Source organism: Barbatula barbatula (assembly GCF_947034865.1).
Source record: "Barbatula barbatula genome assembly, chromosome: 14".
Classification (NCBI taxonomy): Eukaryota; Metazoa; Chordata; class Actinopteri; order Cypriniformes; family Nemacheilidae; genus Barbatula; species Barbatula barbatula.
In genome coordinates this window covers 17468918-17483797 of record NC_136777.1, presented here as the reverse complement: position 1 = coordinate 17483797, position 14880 = coordinate 17468918, and the positions used below count along the sequence as shown (strand labels likewise).

The 14880-nt window shown below is 38.4% G+C and overlaps 1 protein-coding gene across 2 annotated transcripts in view; it reads right to left on the bottom strand.

Annotated features, from left to right (window-relative positions):
- Window positions 1-1787: 1787 nt before the first annotated feature.
- pcsk2 (proprotein convertase subtilisin/kexin type 2) overlaps window positions 1788-14880 on the bottom strand; it is a 36851-nt gene continuing 23758 nt past the window's right edge. The window contains exons 9-12 of one of the 2 annotated variants that reach the window (XM_079472265.1): window positions 12949-13164; window positions 11832-11932; window positions 7777-8004; window positions 1788-3161 (exon numbers count right to left, since the gene is read on the bottom strand). In XM_079472265.1, coding sequence (XP_079328391.1) covers window positions 2672-3161; window positions 7777-8004; window positions 11832-11932; window positions 12949-13164 — 1035 coding nt within the window. In that variant the 3' untranslated portion in view covers window positions 1788-2671. The remainder of the gene's footprint in view (window positions 3162-7776; window positions 8005-11831; window positions 11933-12948; window positions 13165-14880) is intronic. The other variant, XM_079472266.1, reaches the window with a different exon arrangement.

Sequence of the window (14880 nt, the reverse complement as noted above, 5' to 3'; positions counted from 1 at the left end):
CATAAAACATGTTTAGAGAAAACTCCCGCCATCTTCGGAGCACAAATGAAGATATTTAGGAGACATCTAACAGATTTCCAGGCTCCAGGCTCTATTTCCATAGAGTCAGTTTTTGCCAAGGTCCAGAAAGTACTAGAGGTTAAATTGGTCCATCCGCGCATAGGGCTCACTTGAATCTTTTTTAAGTGACGAGAATGCTTTATGTGCGAAAAACAAACCAAAATAGCGACTTTAATGGATATATTCTCTTCTGTCTTGTAAGTGTATGGCGTGCGTTCACAAGAGCGCTTCTTCTCGGATGAGAGCACTTTTCTGCGTTGTGAGTCTGAGCGCCGTCGTCCAATAGTGGCAAGCCCCATACGGCATTCGGCGCACAAGCCTAATACGTATGCGTCAAAGTGCTCTCGTCCAAGAAGAAGAAGAAGTGCTCTCGTGAGCGCGCGGGAACTGGGCCCTCCATTCTAAAAGTCTTTTGACATCAGAGTGCATTGCAACAAAAGTTCATACCAAAGCGATGCTGTATTCATCTACATCCCTCCATCGGACCAATGAAACTTCTACTGACATGCTTTCAAAGAAGTTTTCCCCAAAGTTCACCTTTAAAAGTGTCTTGTTTAGATCCATTGAAAGATTAGAGATGAATCTTTATGTAATTCTGGAGTAACAGGACTATTCATATCACAGCATAAACTGTTTGGTAGACAAATACCAGTAGCCCATTTGTGTAAGGCAGCTTACACCTTACTCCAGCTGCAAAATGAAAGTCATCCATTTTTCATGAAAATAACCTCGTGGGAAACAGATGTCACCTCTGTTCTACAACACACATGTATGAAGCGGGAGAAGAAAAACACTTAATAAAACGGCCTGCTTTTACAACGGAATGTGCAACATCTGCATCGAGAGACGACCTCTACCTCCACTAGAATAGTCTTTGTGCCATTAACCAGGGTCAGTCATCTCATTGAAGCCTTAACAAAAACTAAGGTTCAGGACAAGTCACTGTTTAACTGTGCATCTCACAGTAAAATGAAAATGCAGGATGCTCCAAATCCCTTATAATAATCAAACAATCTATATTAACCATAAAAATAATACACAGAAAAGTGTGTATGTGCAACAATAACATGCTTAATAGTGCTAATGTAATGTCTTAATGTAATATTGCTGTGACAAAAAGGGTTGTTTCTATTTAAATAACTGTTTACACAGTTAGTATAAGGGGGTCCCTGCATGCATTTCTCATCTTAATTGGTCCTTGCCCCTAAAAACGTTGAAGACCCCTGGTCTAGACTGAATTAAAAAGGGTTTCTCTCTTTCATACACGTACACCGTTATTTAAAGGAGGTCCTTTCCTTTTTGGACCCCACTTTACGTTTATTCCGTTGTAATTGTTTACTTTAGGCTCAAGCTGTGTTTAATTAGATCTTCTGTTTAGTATGTTTTGTTATAAATAAAATGCCATTTTTCCGCAAGTATGCTCGTGTACTCCCTTTTTTGTTGTGATCGTATGGAATCACAACAACAATGCTGTAGCAATTATTCTACTTTAAAATGCTGGTTCCGTGTTGGAAAGTCTGTTTTTGTTTTGGTCCGTGTGACGCCACCCACTACCAATTTACCCAATAGTGTATTTCGACAGCTCACATCACATCACATTGCGGCCATGGAAGCAATAAATGGATCTGAATGCAGGTTTCACTCTTCCCAAAAAGCCTACACATTCGAAGAAATCAACAAAACTTCACGTGTGTAATTTATGACTTATAAACTCAAGAAAAAAACATATAATGCAGCTTTGTTTATAATGTGTGAACCTATCCCCCACCAACCATTTCCCCAATATTCAATCCTCAGAATGAGTGCATTTGGTAGACGTTTTTGATAAATCACTTACATTTTATCAGTATGTGGAAATGATTGTCCTAATCACTCAAGTGCTTTAACAAACAGCGTAATAGATTTATTATATACTGTATAGTGAATTCTCTGAAATATGCTTTGTTTGGCCATAAACAGTATGTATAGAATGACTCACATCTCACATTCTTCATTGAATAGAAATAGTTTCCACACAAAAAAGGTGTAACAGAAAGAAGTATCACTGTTCTGTTTGCAAGTTACTAAACTTTAAAGAGAGTCACACAAACTGGTTACAGTCACAAACTGTACAGCAGAGGGGAAAGACGGCAGCATAAGCAAGAACATATTAAAGTATTGATATATTTGGTTTATATACATTTCTGTCAAGAGTAAAAAAGGAACATCAAAAGTAGGATTTCATATTTTCTGTGTGGGACATACAGCAGCTTCAAAAAGTACTTGGATGCACATTTTAAAATGTCTCAATGGCAATATCAAGATGAATGTGGCATTTGCAAACTACAACTTTACTTTACTATTACTTTCTGCCTTTTAAATAAAAACGCCACTTGGTTTGAAATTTGTGACATTTTTTCTGAAACTGAAGTATCAAAATACTTTATGGAGCTACTGGCCTGTTAATGAAATACGCTGTAATATGTTGGACTCACGTAATACATACAATCTTCAAATAATCACAAGGAAAAAAGATGACCAAAGCAGAGAAAGAATGAGCTGGGAATATATGCTCATTCCGAAAGAAGACAGACAGACAGATAGAGAGAGAAACCAGACATCATGCACATGGCTAGTTGTTTTTACTCAGAAGGCTTTTCAAGCTCCTCTCCACCGCTTCATCTAACTCCTCCTCCAGCTCTTCTTTTTTGGACATTGCTAGTTTGGATTGGTAGTCCCTCACCACCTGGTCTATGTAAGGGGCACTTTGTGTTCCGTGTAGCATGAGGGTCCATTCCTTCAGCACGCCGTTCTCTGGGCTCTCCCCCTGGAAACCCGTCTCCAGGAGCCAGGTGCCGCGTGGGTCCTCACCCCACGTGTGGGTCGTCATGAAGGGCCATTTGTCGAATCCCACCTTGGCATCATCGTCGCGGGGTCTGCGGCTCAGTAGGATGGATTTGGTGCCCATGGGTGATGTCATGTTGATGTTCAGGTCTCCGCGGCGACTGGCGTTGACGGTGATGACGGCCTGCACGTGCTCCAGATAGCGCACAAAGTTGTCTTTTCCTTGGCATGCGTCGGTTGTGATTGTCAGCACCAGTTTATTGCCTGACTGTATTTTACTGCAGAAAAGAGAGCAAGATGGAATAACTCAAACATTAAATACTATTATAAACCCAGAGGCACAAGAAAACACCTGCTTTTGACTGATGATGGAAGATCCTGTCTATCTGGCTTATACACGGACAACAAATGGCATTTTATCAGGTGTATTACACATCAACCTCTGCTGTATCTCTGGCACCAGACTAAAAGGGCTTCCATAGAGGACCCTTAGGCACGCTGTGGCCTTTTAACCAACAAAAATGTTACGTATGTTTGATCCAGAATCACCTTTCTGGAACAATGGAGACATACGGAGGAGATTTCATTGGAAAAGATTGTCATTGCTGTCAAAGAATATGTGAAAGCAGAACAAAAACACAAATATTTCACAAACCTTCTTACCTCTTGTTTGTTTAAATGTTTTTTTATTGTAAATTATGACTCCAAATCAAAGAGTCAGTGTTGTTTTTAAATCATCTATGGATATATTTCTGTACATTATCAAACATACTAAAAACAGGACGTGTGTTGAGTTTTAAGACTGACCCAGGCTATTCGATCAGTTTATTATGTACCTAGTGACATTTACAGTTTATACTAATGCAGCCAATAAACAAGTACAAATCTGAAGTGCTCTCTAACCATAGCGCGATACAAATGCATATTCCCACAATAGAAATGTTAAATGAATAATTATTCAAATGAGCATTTGTGCCCAATGAACTAAAATCAGCCAGAGCTACAATGCTTTTGTGCTTGGGTTGAAAATGGCCTCATGTTTCTACCGTTTTGAGCTACAGCCGTCTCCAAACAAACAGTAAAACCTGGCCAAAAAATGATGACATGTTCTTCTATTTTCAATTCCAACAATTGGTTCAGTCAGATTATGTTCTTTTCGCCCATCATAAGGCTTCTTTGTTGTCATGAGAGGACAAAGGCCCAGCGAGGGCTGCTGACTGGCTGTTCTGTGCTGCTGTGATGATAACAGCAGAGGACTTGAGTGACTGACCATAAAGTGAATGTAATGGCATTATCAGGCACACGTCTCCCAGCCTGGCCCATTACGGCACTCCGATTAGTGGGTGTGTTTGAAAGGGTCTCTTGAGTTTCCCAGGAAACGAGTTTATACAAGAATCCAAAGAACATGTTTGGTTCCTAAATGCAGATTTTAATTAACTTAATCACAATTAAGTAAATTTTTAATCAAAAATGTTTTCCTAAAGGCAGTGGTGTTTGTTTGATCCTATCTTGCAATAACTACATTTCGTTGTTGGCTTTGCTTTTAAAGAAATTGTTCAATTTTGCTACACTGTCAGAACAAAATGGTTATTTCCCTATATGACAGTAAATGGAGGATGAGATCTGTTTGGTTGCTGACATTCTTCCAAATATCTATTTGTTCAGCAGAACAAAGAAATTCATACAGGTTCGGAACAACATGACGGTGAATAAATGATGACAGAATTTGAATTTGTTGGTAAACCGTCCCTTTAATGGTATCACCCCAGTGATGGCTATTGTACCTTTCTAACAGTGTTCAAAACGTCATCTATCCACCATCAACATATAATAAAAAAACATGGTTCATTTTTGGATTGGTGAGGGTTTTGTCATCATCATCATCATCATCATCATCATCTTCTTTCCCACTTGTCAATGCAACCCTGTTTTATCTGTTTACTGCTGGCAACATTTTGTTCTTCTTTCCATTTAGGAGCTGATAGATGTGGTACTGTGAGGTGTCGTAGAAAACACAGCAGCTCAGCATTCTGCCTCAAAACTGTTTTAGTGTTACACAGTAGAAAGAAAAGCAATGACATGAGGGTGAGTAAGTGATGGCTGTATTGTTTTTGGGAAAGACATTGAAACTCAGCTGTGGTCTAGAGGCTATAAAAAGCATTGCTGGCATTCAGCCAAGATGACATTGTGAAAATGAGATGTGGGATTTTGGGAACGTTTAATGAACGTTGTTATTGATAGACAGCTAGCAAACATGGAGCTGATGCCTTCTTTTTAATTACGGCTCTGGTACAAAAGGTGGCACACTGTGTGTCATTAGACGCCTGCAAATTGCTTGTTTTTTTCTGAATAGTTTGTGGGAGCACAGTAACAGCTTACCAGCAAGCTGCAAACAAAACAACGCCATTTATGTGCTTTTCCTTATATTCATATTAAAGGGGAAGTTCTGCCATCATTTACTCCAAATCTGTATAAATGTATTTGTTCTGGTAAACACAGAGAAAGATATTTTGAAGAATGCTCATAACCAAACAGATCTTGCCCCCATTGACTCGTAGAAGGGAAAATTATTTCAACATTTTTTTGTTCTGTTGAACACAAAAGACGACATTTTGAAGAACGTAGGACAGCAACCGGTTCTGGGGCACTTTTGACCAGGGTTGCATGATAAATCGCGATTACCCATTCAAATCGCGATTGAATCGATGTGGAAATCGCGATTGTGACATTTACGAAATGTTCGTAAAGTATGGCTCTCCATCTGAAAGCACTTTGTGTTTGAGTCGCTGAAAATGTGCATTTAAAAAAGCAACACCTGTCAAACATCATCATTATAAATATACTTTATTATCATGACAATACCTGAGGAGGCTTGAAAAACAGTGATAGGAAGATGCCAAATGCAGATAGGATGACTGCATCTCCTGGTTATACGTGTGGTACTTCTTCTATGGAGCATTGGAGTTTCTGTGCGAGGGCGACCTCTGGCTTTCGGATGCAGCTGCATTTAACAGTACTTCATTGACAAACCGTGCAGAAAACATCGCAGCCAACCGGCAAATTACGTGCGATTTCTTTTCGATTAATCGTGCAGCCCTACTTTTGACTATATTGCATTTTTTCCTACTACGGTAGTCAATCGGGGCCAAAAGCTGTCTGCTTATAAGGATTCCTCCAAATATCCTTCTCTATGTTCATCAGAACAAAGAAATGTATACAGATTAGAAAAACTGGAAGGTAAGTAAATGATGACAGAATTAAAAATTTTGGGTGAAGTATCCCTTTCAACGTCATTTCTAGAGTGCAAGAAATCATTACGTTCCTCTTACATATGCGTTAACACATTGGATAAAATCAAAATTTTTCTTATTAGTTAGATTTGCTGTATTACAAATACAGGAGGAACTTTACTTTTCAATTTTGAGCAGGTACAGTAGGCCTTTTTTTCATTTTTTCCATGTATTTTGAAATAAGCAGTGCATTACATAAGGCCATATTGACAATTTCTTAAGAAAGTTTAGCTGATTAGTCATTTCTTCAGTTTTTTTCTCGAATCAAAGGCCAACAAAACACTGTTTTAAACTATTGCGCAAGCTTTATGGAAATTACAACACTGGCATATCCATGAGTTCAATGTAAACGTCCTGTATAACAAGAATGTGATTAGATGTGATTTTGCATTCCCTTTCAGTGTTAGTGAAAAGGTATCATTGAATCTCATAATAGACTCTAGACAGCAGTGCATTCAGGGGACTCCCACGAAATCAATTAAATCCCCATTTTGTTCCATCTATGGTGACACCTTCGCATTGTTCAGTGGCGGTAAGTTGCACATATTCGCTTGGAGGGATTCATTAGCCGATACAGACATGAGCCTTATCGCATGGTAAACGCTCTGCATGCTTCTACTCATTATAATTCCCCAATCTCTTCTGCTCCTACTGTTGCTTAACTGCTATTCTCGCCTTAACTAGAACTCTCATGAACTGTGTGTTAGGTATGATATGAAGGTTGGCACTTTGTTGATGGGGGTTTTGACAGACACACACACACAAACGAGTAATTGCGGCGGTTGCCATAGCATGCTATGCCCAGCAGTGAGTGGGAGAGAACTAATTATAGCAGATGTGAGAATGAGGTGTGTGTGTGTGTGTGTGTGTAGAGAGAGAGAGTCGGGGGGGATGAAACATGCAATATGCCATCACACAGAGCAAAGAGAGCCTTAGACATGCCTGACATATTCTCACAATGATGCTTGTTACGTATATGGAAAAAAATCACTACCATGGTAATAATAGTGGCACAAATTGTTATTGTCGAGTAGTTGATGTGTTGTGGTTGGTTAGTCATCTGTATAACTAGTCAATGAGTGAGTTTTGAAGCAATATTCTTCAATACAGATCTTCAAATACATTTATGCATGTGGCAGACACTGATGTGCATTCAAGCACATGTGTTATCAGTATTTGTCCTCCCTGGGAATCAAACCCTTTGCACTGCTGATACAACGTTCAACCAGATGAATTAAGGAACACAGCTTGGATTTTTTTGTTTTTGTGAAATTACAAAAGTAATGCCCCAACTCAAAATGTATTTCATCTTACAATTATATTTTTCAATGGTTAAAGCTGTGAATTGAAAGAACAGTCTGTTGCCACAAGTGATAATGTACAGCTGTGCTACTTGAAAAGTGAACATGCAACTAGTTTCTAAAAAAATTTGAGGCCTGATTTTTCAATCCAATGAATCCAATGAATTCCCACTATTAAAACCAAGTTCCATCCTACATGTTGATGAATACTTTCACTAACAAGTACTTCAGATTGGAAAAGTAAATGATTGGCTCATTGCGATCTCATCTGTTGCACTTTAATGTTTATAATGTTTACTTACTGTATCTCTTGCACGGATCCAGCCACACAGTGAAAGCGTTCCGGTACGGCCTTCCATTCACGGGCGAGTTTGACCATGCCTCCAGCATCCAACACACCATAACCAAACAGATGATTGAACTCCAGGCCAACACCGTTCCTTCTCCACTGGTGAACCTCATCGTGCAGTTTGTTCCTCTTAGACGTGAGTACAGTCAGGTGCTGTAGGTCTCTCCAGGTCAGGTTTGGACTAAACACAAATTTAAAAGACAGAAAAACATCACTATAAAGTGGATGACTGTTAATATAATTGCTGTTGTCATATGCTGGAAACGTTCAAGCCCTCTTTGAATCTCCTAAAACACAACAGTAAATGTGGCAATATAAAATGCATTTGCTCGGGTTGAGTCAGGGCTTTCCTAGAAAGTGCAGGTAGCATGAGAGCAACAAAACCCTTACAGCTGAATATGGATTCTTGAAGCTCTTCTACATCAGACGAAGAGCAATTTGCAGTGCGCAGTACAGACATCAGATGTTTTAAACAGTGCTGTTTTCTGACCTGCAGTGTGACCTTACTAGTACGTACAGTATATCAAGCTATGAGTAATATTATACTGTTAAATAAAAGTACGTTGTCTTATTTCTTTTTTTCTTTTGATTTGAAACTTGATAGTAACATGTGAGGTCTTTGGAGTAAGAGGTAAAATGCAAACACAGAATTTCCCAAGAAACAAAATGATAAAGCTGCGTAAGAGATTGTTTATTTGCTTAATTTTGCAGACTTTGCAGACAGACTGAAATAAAGGATTATGCAGGGTCAACTATTCTGGATCTGACAATACTCAAATGTGAGTAACCATTTTTTTTACTTTTTAAATATTATTCTTTTTTAAATCTTGCTGATAATATAGTGGACATCGCAGAATAGTTAAAAGTAATATAAAAAATGTATGTTTCTGACTTTCAGTTCTGATTGGGTGAGCCAAAACAAAAAAACAATTAAATTGAACTTCAATTATCTACATTGCGAAATTGCTTAGCAACCATAAACATATCCACTGCATCGTGCCAAACACAGACCCTAAGAGAGGAGAGACCAGAGCCGTTGAAAAACAGAGTTGCGACACGTAGACGTCCGTTTGAAGAATGGAACTTGTGTCATGGAGGGCTCTTATGTTCCAAAAAAAAGCCCATTCGTAGGTAAGTTGATAAAATACATACGTGTAAAACGGGTGTTTGATTATTAAGATGTTTTATAAAAACAAAATTGTGTTTTCCTAAATACAAATTGTTTGTCATTTTTCAGAGTTCTTTGTGGTGCCATTATTTGCAATCATCGATTATTTATTGATAAATTGTAAATTTTTATGTCACATAACCACACGGCGGCACGATCAAAGTGTATCGCAACTCGTCGTCTCTGGGAGAGGCCAAATGTGGGCGACACGTTACCCCCTACTACTTTTACATCTACAGCTACGAACCATACAATGAAAAAAGTACAGCTAAATCTTTCCCGGATGGCACAATGTTACCATTAACAGGTCTACGGACATTTTCAATACACATTTGCTTTTGTCTGGACAGAGAAGACCACTCTCCTGCCAGCTACATCATTATTCAGTACTGAGCAAACACAAGGCCTTTACACAGGGAAGGTCATGTCAACAGTTATTAACACCAGTCCATTCCACATAACACACAACTGCATTTACCAGTCCATTCCACACAAAGCTTTCTCAATTAGACTCATGTTTATCGCAGTTGGTGTTTATATCCCTGTTGATTTGGTTTCTTTGATTTCAATTAGAAGCAATAAGTAGAGCAGTGCTTTCCAATGTGAGAGAGTGTCAGAATAATTAAACCAAGTGAAAACCAAAAGTACTTTTTCATGTGTGCCCATAACCTAATCTAAAGTAATTCTCCCGACCAAACTACTGATGATTATTTAGGCAAATTATATAAACAAGGAGAAGAAAAGGATGCTGGGATGAGGCTGCTTAATATCCTTATAGTAAAAGAAGATGGGATTACTCAAATGTACAGTAAATAATCTTATTTAAATTGTAATAAAACAGACCTGATGTATTTACATTCCACCGTTGTGAAACTTTATTGTTATGTTTTATGGCTTAATTTGATTTGTTTAGCTATTTTACCCCAAATAAAATCTGCAAAAGAGTACCTTCTTTTTGGTTTGTTAGAGGCAAGCTCACTGTCCAAGACAACCCGTGAAGTGGAACAATTCGTCATGGCTTTACAAAAGATCAATAGGTGTGTTTGGCTTCATGCTGCGTTGTGCAGACGGATCGGCGTCTGAGTTTGAAGCAGTGCAGGCTGGTTAGAAATTTGAGTCGGCATTTATGCCTCGGCACTCAAGTGCGTAAGCCTTTCACTGACTAATAAAAATGAGCAAGAGAGCAATGACAGCCAAACCAATGATACAAAACTTCAGCTCCACTCCCTTCGAATGAGTTTAAAGTAGCAGATGCAGGCCAAGCAAGATTTCTATTCTGGCATCCAGTGAAAGAGTAATGGCTTGAACCAAAAGTGTCTTTCAATTATTTTTATGAGGCGATCAGCCACCTCCATGCCAGTTTCATCAATCATCAACAGATGAAGTTTGTTTATACAGGGCTGCCAACTTTTGAGTTCAGCTTGGAGTGAGAATTTTCATGCAGGGCCCCTTATGTTGTGGAGGAACTGCAGAGGGTATGGGATGGCAGGAAGTTGTAAAAAACCCACAAAAACCTTGCATGAGAAGTATTATGATTGTCATAACATATGATAACATAATTTAGGAACATTTTAAGCACAGACCAGAGGTCACATTTCTACCGCATACGTCATCAGGGATGTCTCAATTTAATTTTTTCATTTTTAAAGACATATTTTAGGGGCTGTTTGCCTGTGACAGTGGAGAACAGACAAGAAAGCATTACATAGAAACAGGCAAAAAATGCTCAAGACGGCAATCGAAACCAGGTCGAGCCGTAAATGCACTGGCACTATATGGCACAATAACCACAGGACTATTTGCGCCATCTTGGATTCATTCTTGCCTAGAATTATAAATGTTACCTTTCTGAAATAAAGACATATGTGCCCGACAAACACAGTCTTCGAATTGAGAGGCAGCTGTAGATTTATCTTATAAAGGCTGAAGACAATTGATCTTGTCAAAGTAATGAACTAACAAATAAAGAAAAAGTGTCTATTAGAATTTAGAAAGAATGCATTTGCAAATACGTTTTTCATTTTTATAGGCTTTCCACAACAGACAAGGCCACACAGTTTAATATGCACATATTTATTCCTAATCTTATCCCTAATAAACTGCTGGAAACAGCTCCGTTACTATCTCTTGTCTCGTCACACTGATAATTGACAATTACATTACATGAATCACGTAAATTAAATATTTTTCAATTTAATACAGCGTTTCGTAGTTTGAGTCAGTGGATCCTGTCGCTCAACATTTCCATTGTTGTAAAATATTGATTGTTTAGCCACTGATGCATATTAACGAAAATGAGTTTGAACCACTTATTTCTTCTAAATTCAAAGCTGTAATTTGTTCAAATATCTGTTCATATCATCTGGAAAGGGTTTGTAACAGTAAGTGTATTTTCATTGTTGTTTACTTTCATCATTCTGTAAATTCAATGCCGTTGAAATACAATGTAGACTGGTGTCAAGCAACAGACACTGGGTGAAAGTAAGACAAAGTGTAAGAGAGTGAAGGCCCAACAACATCGCAGTGCAATAATCAATCCATCAGTTGAATAAGTGAGTCATTTGCATTCAGCATTCAGCATGAACCTCTGAATCTTATTCTTTTATATTGGCAAAGATAATGTAAAGTTTACTCACTAAACTACTTAAAACTTATAGCTGTGCAACTGAAAAGCTACAAGGTTTTTATAACATCAACACTACTTAAAAAGAATGTTGACATCATCAGCAATACGACTTTAGAAGTCTGCCATAATGTGTGCCTGCCCTATTTTTCATAAATCTTTAATAGACTCTCACTACTCATCTGAGCTGTACTGCGGCAAACAGAAGTGTACATACTTGGCCTCCAATGCCAAAGCAAACACGCCAGCAGCCTCAGGCGCAGCGGCAGACGTGCCCGAATGACGCAGTGTGCAGTTTCCATACAGATCCGTGGTGGCCTACAGGCAGACAAACACAACAAAATCTTAATTAAACATTAGAGCCATTCAAATCCTCATTTCGGAGATTAAACTGGACTGTAGGCACCTTTAGCAAATAGCAGGTGACTACAGAGAACATACAATATTGTTTTGGAGTAAAAAATGAGACAGGTAGCTTAACTACATCAATGTGTAGTTGCGTGTTACATTTAGGAGCCAGAAATTAGTTTGGATGCAAATTAGAAATTCTAAATATCCGAATGAATTCAATTACTATCGAATGTTAACAGCCAGAAGATGTGACCTACTCCAACATTTGGGATTTTAAACTAGAAACAAATATAGACACATATGAAGTAGACAACGGTTGTCATCTGTCCCTCTAACCCTGAACACTGTTTAGTCACTTTGAGTGTTTAATTTAATAAAGGCAATAATCCAAAACATTCAAAAACACATCTCAAAAGAAACATTGATGTTTTCTTTTGGTTTAAATAGTACAGATCAGGGCTCAATTCAGACTGAAAGGATAAAGTGATGATCGCTCTGACAGAATCCAAACTGACTGAGGCAATTCTCCTCTTGACAGGATCACGGCTGACAGACTAACAACCATCTTCATCTCAGATCCTGTCTTTCAGCCTGAAGATATCTTCAGATTAAGTTCATAACTGAATGCATCCCTCCGATTCCATTTTCAATGGAACAATTAACTTCATGTCACTTTATCGCTGTCAAACCCTGTATTATTATGCTGTGGAATAACGGATTGCCTTTCTAAAGGATGGTTTGGGCACCTAAGACTGTCACACTCTGAGAACGAATTGCGTCAAGCATTTATATACCGCTTTTACTATTTCAGCATCAGAGGCAAGATTGAAACCATCTGATTTCACTGTACCATTATACAATTCACATACTCTATAGTATATTTAAAAATTGTGCAGCGACCCTTAAAACGCAATTTAAGAAATCATAAAAGTGAAACAGCACAACTACAACAGATGCACAATAAAATGCACACACATACTCACCACACCGGCTTCAGGGTTTCGTTTACGTCCGTTGCTGAAGGTGGAGGCTAGTGTGGATGAGCAGCTTTCGTCATAAAGTGCAGTGCGTCCATCATTGATGGCTGAATTAATAGAGATGGTCCACATGCTGGAGGCGTATCCATCACAGTTGCAGTCGTCATAGCTACCACCATCTCCCGAGGCCCACACATAGATGCTGCCTTTTCCACCACGGCCCTGTCGGACACGCACAGCAGGGCAAGTAAGAACAGCCACTGTACAATAAGAAGCATTTACAGCTTTCTTGTTTGTCATTCTTGTTAGCTCAGTGGTTAGAGCATGACGCTAGCGGCAACAAGGTCATGGATTCAATCCCAAGGATTGCACAAATGTATAGTATAATACAATTTTAGTTGCTTTGGATAAAAGCATCTGCGTACATGTAAATAACCATAAATTTAGATCTTTAAGATGATGTTTTGTAAGAGATTTACTCAATTTATTATACAAATTACATTCACATAACAGCAAGTCATTTACCAAATAGATGGAGTTTGAAGACCTTTTAAAGACTACACGCTCTCGGTCTGTCGGTGATTCATCCAGAGGCATTGTGTTTCAGTTTTGTAGTTTCAACATATAATTTCCATGCTTTTAGCTGACAAAAGTGTTCTTTAGTCTTGGTATTCTATAGCGGCGGCGACCTGACGTAGAAAATCATACAGTGCAATTGTGGTGCAAAGAGGAAGCTTGATTATTGTTATTTTTACAGAACATGGTCATTAACTATCCTTACACATTAAGAACAGATTATGGTCTTACATGGACCCGGGGTCTCTTTGGAGTAAACGAATAAGAAAATAAGGTGTCATGCTTTCTTAAAATGGCACTTGTACATTGAATTGCTAAGAAACAAATGCAACACTGTAAAGAAGTATAGATTTGTTTTTGGTTCAACTTAAAATGGATGATGAACTTCTTTAAAATATTAGTTAACTTAATGAATCCGTGTTACAATCTGAATTAAATGAGGGCATTTTAAATGTTGTGCCCCTGTACCCCCACCCCAGAACTAATAATACTGTATCAACAAAACAATGCAGGGTTGGGTAAAATATGGCTAAACTCAACCATTTTTGGACCTTTTTCTTTGCATTGTATGAAGCTGCAGAAGGGAGGCACATAATCCTAGCCGACCAAACCCATTAGTTTCATGTATAGTTCCAAGTATGCTTTAATTACTTTTAATGTAACTGAAACAGATGATGAAGGACAGCTACTGTAAGTTCAACAGGACTGAACTGTATCATTAACATTCACTGGGCATCCTACAAATAAATAAATGAAGGATACGAGAAGTGTTTGCCATCTGCCTCTCGTGATGATTAAACAGCACTCAATATTACCCTCAGAGTCAGGCTTACTCCTCTGTGACTAAAACAAATAAGCCTAAGAGACAGAGATGGTTTTCGGCCATCATTGCTGTCCCGCTCCTCAGTCCTCTTTAAATAAGAAAAAATTAAAGAGGAAATGTGATTCTTCGCTTGAAAAGTAGAACGCTCTCGTGAATCGAGCTCAGCAAAGAAACACTCAGCACGATTTATTCCCATTTACCACGGCAATTTGGAATTGCAAATATCGCATATCACTGCAAAAACAGTTTGTCACATTTTATTTGATCATGCATGCATTTTTACATATTATTTCGTTTCACGTGCACTTTTATAAATAACTAGTTTCACTAGTTGGCTGCTGTTAAAGTTGATCTAAAGTGGCAAGGAGACCAGGAGGACTTTGAACCTCATGTTTTATTCGACTGAACCAGCTGTTACAATTCTGTACCTCTCCATTTTTCTGTTGTTTTTCTTCACACAACAACAGGTGTTCCATCTTAATTACAAGAGTATTTATGAGGGAACACATTTTGCTGTGCAACACCTGTGGGAACATTCT